Source organism: Propithecus coquereli, unplaced genomic scaffold (genome assembly GCF_000956105.1).
Source record: "Propithecus coquereli isolate 6110/MARCELLA unplaced genomic scaffold, Pcoq_1.0 Scaffold876, whole genome shotgun sequence".
NCBI classification, from domain to species: domain Eukaryota; kingdom Metazoa; phylum Chordata; class Mammalia; order Primates; family Indriidae; genus Propithecus; species Propithecus coquereli.
In genome coordinates, this window is record NW_012155018.1 from 302,838 (window position 1) to 310,860 (window position 8,023).

The following is an 8,023-nucleotide window of genomic DNA, read 5'->3' on the forward strand; positions in this document are numbered from 1 at the left end:
GGTGAACTTATTTTGTAAAGGGCTGAGAGTGACTATCTGCCCAGCTATTCCACTCAGCTGTGTTGGGGAAAGCAGCCCTGGACAATATGTAAATGAATGAATGGGCATGAATGTGTCCCACTAAATTTATTTATAGGTACTGAAATTTGAAATTCACATAACTTTCACATGTCATGAAATATTAGTCTTCTTTTGATTTTTTCCAACCATTTAAAAATATTAAAACCATTCTTAGCTTGCAGGTGCACACAATCAGGGGGCGGGCTGTAGTGTGCCGCACCTGGAATACAGGGAATTAGGCCTCAGTGGGTAAGGAAGTCAGGCTAGGAGATCGCCTTTCTCTGGCTGATCTCTTTGGGCAACAATGAGGACAAGAGGAATGTTCTCTTCTGAGAAGCATGCTGGATTTGGAGGGAGAAGAAGCAACACTGGCTTCTCCTTTTGTTAACTGTGCTCCAGTTCTACCCTCTCTCAGCGGATTTGGCTCTCTGAGCACTCCTCCCTGACGAGGTGGGGATTTGAAGGGTAGGAAGGGAATGGCTGGACAGCAGAGGCCAGGTAGGGAGTGGGCAGGGGCCCCGCCCCAGGGGAGGGAGCTGGTTACCAAGATCAGGCAGGAATAAGCCAACTGTCAAGATGGGCTTGGGGATCCAGCGACTGGATGGGAGGGTCATTAGGAAAGCCAGAGAAGTGCCCCATCCTGCCCCAGGGCTGACGGCAGCACTCTGCACAGTACGTATGGGCTGGGTGGCAAACAGGGCCCAGTCCCTACTCCATGGAGTTTGCATTTCAAAGGAGGAAGAAAGACAATAAACAGATACAGAAATAAATATGAAATGGTCTAGGTGTTGATGAATGCTAAGAAGAAAAACGAAGCAAGTGGTGGGAAAGGGATAAGGGAGGGAGTCTGAGGTGTGAGCAGGCCCAGCAGCTGGGGCAGAGTTGGGAAGATAAGGTAGGGGTCAGGCTATGGCCTGGCAGGCTTTTCAGCATGTGAGAAGAGCCCCTGATGTGCTTGTGAATTCTAAATAGTTGGGCGTGGCTGGGGCCCAGGGACCATGGTGGGGCAGGGGTGGGATGGGGCCTGGTCACTATTGTTGGGGGCCCTAAGCCATTTTATTCCTTCTTACTTTTTCCTTCTTTCCCACCATGTGTGGGACAAGTCTTGTACACCACGCCCTAACTTTGTTGCCTTTGATAAGCCTCACCATCTGCAGCTCAATTCTTCAGACCTTGCCAAACTTTAGTCTGACAAATGATAAGAAACTTGGAGACGTACCTCTGGTGGGTGTGAGTTCTGTGCCAGGCTCGCTGCTTCCTGGCTTTCCGCGCTGGAGATCCATATGGGTTGCTCTGGGTTTTTAAAAAAGCGCATCGCCTCATGTCCTCCTTTTTACCAAAAGAGGTGAATCGGGATTTGACAGCAGGCGAGGTACTGAGATTTTTATTTGGCCACGGGACCAAATGCTCGTAGAGGCGAGGCCTCCCTCTTTTAGACAAAGCAATGGCGCTGGGGACGGAGGCACTGACACCGGCTTCGCTCCAGCTGGCACCGGGCCCTCTTGTCTTCTCTCGGTTCTCCCAGTTTTGAATACGGTTAGGTTAGCCAGTGTTCTCTGGTTGTTAGTTGTTCTCTAGTTGGGAGGTTTGTATAGAATTTAACACAGGGCTTTGCACCCAACATTCATTCATTCAGTTAATGTTTGTGCAAAGATCATATTACTGTAATCATTAGTACAGTGATACTAGATATCGTCATTATTATTAATACATTCAGGATGGCCTGAGTGTATGGACCAGTGGTCTGAGGAGGTATTTGCAGACATATCACTAGCCTTCCTTAGAGTGTGGCTTTTTTCCAAGCAGGTGAGAAGAAGACAAATTCATTCATCCATTCAAATAAATATTTACTGAGCGTCCACACTGTGCCAGATGCTGTCCTAGACCCTGGGATCAAGCAGTGAATGAACCTGCTCTTACGGAGCCAGCATTCGTTGGGTGGGGCGGTGGGTAGAAAATAAAGACAAACAGGTGTGACATTGTTGGTGAGGAGAACTTGGAAGAAGAGTATTGGGGGTGGGGAGCCCTAATTTATATAGGTGGTCAAGGAAGGCCTTTCTGACACAATGATAGTTGGCCAAGACCTGAGTGAAGCGACAGTGAACCAGTGGACATCTGGGGAAGAATGTTCCAGGTAGAAGGAACAGCAAGTGCCAGCACCTTGGGGCAGGGAAAGCCACACACTCATGAGGGGCAGCAGCATCTGGTGTGGCCAGAAACGGTGAGTGGGGATAAGCGGTGGGAGCCAAGGCCAGAGGGTCACCAGGAGCCAGTCAGGGGTGGGGTGGGGACCTGGTGGTCTCGGTGAGACGTTACCTTTTACTCTGGGCAGGACGGGAGCCACTGGAGGGCTGTGCACAGGGGAGGGTGTGCTTAGATGTGCATTTAAACAGAATGCCTTGGCTGCTGTGCGGAGTCCGGTGCAGAAACTGGAAGACTGAGTGGGAGGCTGTTGCACCAGCCTATAGGGTATGGGACAGAGGGGGTGAGACACAATTGGATTCTGGAGGCTTGCTGAAGGGAGGTGCTGCGAGGCTGTCCGGGTAGACTGGATATGGGATGTGAGAAACAAGGAATCTGGTAGATGGATTTGCCATTTATTAGGGTAGGTGGAGCAGCTTGGGTTTGGTAAATCTGAGATGTCTCTTAGGGCCTCGAGGTAGGTGTCAAGTGGACAGTTGGATGTGCTAACCTGAGCTTGGAGAAGAGCGCAGGGTTCGAGCAGACATTTGGGAGTCTTCAGTTGGTCACTGAAGCCACGGGACTGACCTGTGGAGGAGTAAGTGTGGCCAGAGGACAGAGAGGGCCGAGGACTGAGCTCCAGGCTTCGAGGGGAGAGACAAGAGGAGCCAGGGAGGGAGACAGAGAAGAAGATGCCAGAGAGGCTGGAGGAGAAGCAGAGAGAGGGATCTGGAAGCCCAGAAGGAAAGGTGCCTGAAGGAAGAAGGGCCCAGCAGCTGTGTCAAATGCTGCTGCTGGGACAGCAAGATGAGGACTGGGAAGCGGCCATTGGGTCTGGTGAAGTAGAAGTCTTTGGTCACCCCGACAAGGACAGTGTTTGTGCAGCGGTGGGGGCAAAATGATGGGAGTGATTTTAAGAGGGAGAATGGGGAGATGCATTGGTGACAATCTGGAGAGGGGATTTCTGTGCAAGGGAACAGGTGACAGGAGGAAGAGGAGAGGCAAGGAGGGGTTCTGTCTGAGATTGTATGTCAGAACAGGGTGGCCTCGGAGTGAGCAGGACAGACAGTGCAGGAGCACTTCCTTGCGTGGCCATAGGGACAGGCTCACGTGGTCGAGCAGCCTGCCTGGCTGCCTGGTGGGATCACAGAGGTTCACCCATTGGAATAGGACAAGAGGCATCTCATCTGAGCATGGAGCTGGGCAGACGGTAGTGTGGGCGCATGGGAGCATTGTCTCGCAGTGGCTTCTGTTTTCTCTGTAAAATAAGAAGCAGGATTTTCAGTGGAGAGGAAGGAGGTGGGATGAGAAACTGGAGGTTAGGAGGGTGGAGAAGGTGGGAATGGCTGTTCGGATGGGAGGTATGTGAGTGTGTGAGCATGCGTGAAGATGATGGCATGTAGGAGTTGACGTGGCCATGGAGGGAGTACCACACAGTGTAGGAGTTGACGTGGCCATGGAGGGAGTACCACACAGTACCACATCCTGGCTGGAAGCCTAGGCGGTGCCTGCGGTACGTTCCCCCCCCACCCCATCAGGCTGTTTGGATGGGTTTGGAAGGGGCAGTGAGTTGAATTTACCTCTGGTTAGGGTCTTGCCAAGAGAGTAGGAGGCAGAGGAGGGGAACAGGGAGCTGAGTATGTATCGAGGAGCCAGGGCAGCAGGGTGCAGGGGTTCAGGTGGACGGCTTAGGAAGGAAGTGGGGATGAGAGGAGCAGAGTGTGGAAGGAGGCAGGAGCCCAGGCAGTGGTCCTGGCAGGGTCAAGGCTGTGGGCTTTGGGCACCCAAGGGAGTGAGCTGGAAAGATTTTAGGGGGGCGGCTGCAGCATGGGGTATGATTGTGCTATCAGTGGTCGTTGTAGAGTGTGAGCGGGGAGTGGTCAGTTTCCTTGTCTAAAATTGGGGGAATGGCACTTACTCCAGGTGGGTTGGGAGGATTCAGTCAAATTGCTCTGGGCTTGGCTCCAGGGAGCCCCTTGGTGTTCTCTGCGTCTCCACAGGGCCCATCCTGACGCCTTACGAGTCTGTGTGCCCGATAAATAGCATTTGCCGAGTTTGGAGAAGATCTCTGTAAAACTTTTCTGTAATATCTTTAAAAAATTCAGAGGGGTTGAAATATAGTCATATTTTCCAGCTCCTGGTAAAAATAGTTTGCATATGGCTGTGAAAAATAAAAATTGTGCAAGTCCAGCTATGCCAAAACTGTAGTTTTAAAGTATCAATTAACAAAAAAGATTTTTCATACGGCCCTAAAAGGGAGTGAATTGTGTATGAGACTTATTGCTTTACATCAGAAAGAGTTTTTTTTTAAATTGCTAAGACCATTTACAGAGAAAATTGCCTTGAAAACATTCAATAAATGCAAAGTGTTCTTTTTTTCCATAAACATGTCATTTTGCAATGCCTACCGCTGTGAGCCTTTGAAAACATTTTATTTTACAAGAAGTATTAAGAAACTTTCACATTTTTATTACCATTTGGTTTTTAACACTAGATCTTTTGACTTTTCCTAAATCATTTTTTATACATAGGTTTTCAAAAACATTAAAACTGTTATCAAAGCCTTTAAGCTCATTGATGTTAACAAGACTGGACTGGTTCAACCACATGAACTAAGAAGAGTTCTGGAGACGTTCTGTTTGAAGTTAAGGGATGAGGAATACAGCAAGTAAGTACATGCAGGCATGGTGAGGGACCACGCAGCAATACTTCTAACCCATTTCCGAATGAGACCTGTTGGGTTCGTTGGATCCGTCTGTCCTCCTCCCTCCTGCCTTCTTTTTCAAAGAGGCACTCACTGGGCTTTCTTCCGTGTTCCTGAAGCTCTCCGTGAATCTCAAAAATGAGAGCTAATGGTTCTCATTCCCTAAGCACCATCCTGGCGGGCCCTCTGGCCTGCAGGTTTGAGTGCATCTAGATTATGTGAGTCATCCGTCACCAATTGTCTCTTTTCCCGCTGGGCACCACGACCTCCATCCCACACATTTTCAGTTCACAGTTGATTTTTACTCAAAGCCTGGGGTTAGGAGAGGAACGACAAATTTCAGGATTTATTCGTTTGTTGATGGGCTCCCTGTTGGCTCTCCATCCTGATATAATAACAGAAACTTAATTTTCCATTGAGGACTGTGTTGCTGAGGTTGGGGGGCTGCGCAGCAGGGAGGTGATGAACAACAGAACATTTAGCTGCTTCATGGTGTTTGAAAACCGCCACCACCTGCTCCTGACTCCAAGGGCAGCGCACGGAAGCCTACATGGGCATTGGTTTGTTTTTTTTGAGCCTCCAATAAACTCCAGATTATTTAGAAGAAGCCAAATGCCTGGCTTCTGTGGCTACTTGAGTTGTGAGTGAAAGCCACTAGAAGAATTATCCAAGTTCAGCTTAATTTATATGGTACCCAGACAAAAGGTCCATTCCCTCTTCTGCCTTTTCCCAAACACTTTTCTAAATACCCTCCAGGCCATTACCAAAGCGCTGAGCCTCGTTATTTCACCCTGAGCACTGTGCTGGAGTTCTAAATTGCTGTTAAAATGGGTGTGTGGCTGCTGCTAGAGGTGGAGCTGAGGAATTTGACCCTGAGGTGAGGAAGTCCAGAGGGCAGTGACTGTCACTGAGCTGCAGGGGCTGAAATCAGGCAGATTTTAGAAAATGGATATTTCCTACTCTTCTGAATACTTTCTTCTTCTTTTTTCCTCTTTATAACCCACCTCAGAATATAAAGGACATAATAGATGTTTTAATTTTTACATCTTTTCCGGCTGGGAAAATGTCCAGAATAAGATCCAAACAAAACAAATTAAATAATTTTGTGCACGCAATTATAGAACAGAGGCAGCGCTCTTCTAAAACAGGCAATCAAAAAACAAAACAGTGTTTTATTTGACAATAAACCTTGTGTTTGGCACTGTAGTCTCCAACCTAGTAAATCTATAAAAAATGTTACTGTCTGTTTCCCCATCTCATAAGTATTGAGTAATAAAGAACTCCACAAATTTTTATTTGAGATTTTTTTTAAGCCTCAAAAACAATGCTGTTTTCATGATAAGACTTAGAAACTTAACATAATAGAATTGCTTTCCTTTAGATAGGAAACACAGAAGATCAAAGGAGACCATTTCTTCAATTGCTTTAATGCTTTTCCCATTGAAGCTCAAGAATATATTCTTTCCTTGAGAAGCTGCTTCAGTATTAACTTTGCCTTTTTAGTTTTTGAGCAGGAAACACAATGCATTTTTGAATCCTTGCTTTTATCTAACAGCTTTCTATTTAAAATCAACATTTGCCTCTTGGTCCTGGTGTGGTAGAAATGGCCTGTGCTTTGAAGTCACACATGGTGGGGGTGAAGTCTGTGCTCTGCTCTCCCTAGTTCTCCGGCCTTGGGGAAGTGCCTGGGCCTCTCTGAAACCCAGTTTCTTTTAAACAAGTGGGAACTGAGCAGCCCACCTTGCAGGGCCGGGCTGAAGGTTCAAGGTAATGTACATAACATGCCTGTGATGCACCTGCACATAGTAGGTGCTCATCTCATGGTGACTATATCATAATCGTGAAGATTCCATGAAGGCCCTTTACTCTTTCATAAATAATTCCTTTTAGGCTGCAGATACTGTCCAGCCTATGTAAAACAAGAGGCCAGAGATAAAATTTACCAAGTTTTATATTTAATCAGGGCTCGCTTGAAACCTATCAGGTTTTGCTTTTCCTTTCCTATCTCACGCCACCCTACCTTCCTTTGCCCTGCAGGCCAGAGCGTTTGATCTAGGCAAAATAATTTATTAACAGCCTTGTAAAACAGACAAACAAAGCACTAAAGGTCAGCCTGTTGCCTGGATGGATGAGTGAGGCACAGTGCCAGCTGGTGATGCTGGAGAGGTTTATGGGATGATTGGGGTCATTCCCTTCTCCCTAAGTTTGGCCTTTCGGCATGACCAACTTGTCTGCTGGTCTTTGCAGGCGTGTACATCCTCCTGTCCAGAGTTCAGGTCCCTGTGACACTGGCCTTGTTTGTTGTATCTGAGGAATGGTTCTGTCTCCCATCCTTTCTTTTTACAAAAAGCCTTTTGAGTTGCTGCATTCTTGTGCAGTACTGAGGCTTCAGTTTTGAAATTTTATCTGTAGAAAACATTACCATGGGATTCTTTCTGTCCTCGATGAATGTGCAGCAGGTACTGTGAATGTGGATGGCCTGGGGATTAAGACAGGGCAGGATTCACCTATGAGCAAATACCGGTTTCAAGGATTGCTGCATTTTCATGGGAAACCGGAAGGCTGGCCTTGAGCCTCTCATCGATATGCCGGCATTTTCCTGGTGTAGCAGACTAGCTAACACTTTCTATATGGCAGAAACTCAAAAAGGAGGACATTAGGTACCACCTTCTGGGTTCTCGAGCTTACCACCTCATTTTCACAAGACAGACTATGGCTGAAAGATGGAGCTATTTAGGGAGATTCAGTGTTAACATCTGGCAGCTATCATATCTAAAGATGATTTTTCTTACTAGAACAATAGGCAAGATTCATCAAAGTGGAAAAAAAGGTATGCATTGAAATGAATAAATGACTTTACTCTTTGTTAAATTTGGAAAACAGAAAAATAACAAATACTTTAAGTGATAATTATAACAATTTTTAGAAAGCAGTACAAAATTAGATAATTATAGAAATCAACACATATGGAGATACTATAACCAAATATTTAAAAACTGTCAATTTTTAGAAATATAATAACACAGACGTTATCTAGAAAACCATTTATCAAGTGGCAGATTTGAATAATACAAAATT

The 8,023-nt window shown here is 46.5% G+C and overlaps 1 protein-coding gene across 1 annotated transcript in view; it reads left to right on the forward strand.

Moving 5' to 3' along the window:
• The window catches only part of LOC105826280 (EF-hand calcium-binding domain-containing protein 6-like), a gene marked incomplete at its 3' end in the record, with an annotated part of 192,321 nt that overhangs the window by 34,379 nt on the left and 149,919 nt on the right, over nt 1–8,023 (forward strand). The window contains exon 5 of the mRNA XM_012664235.1: nt 4,773–4,905. Coding sequence (XP_012519689.1) covers nt 4,773–4,905 — 133 coding nt within the window. The remainder of the gene's footprint in view (nt 1–4,772; nt 4,906–8,023) is intronic.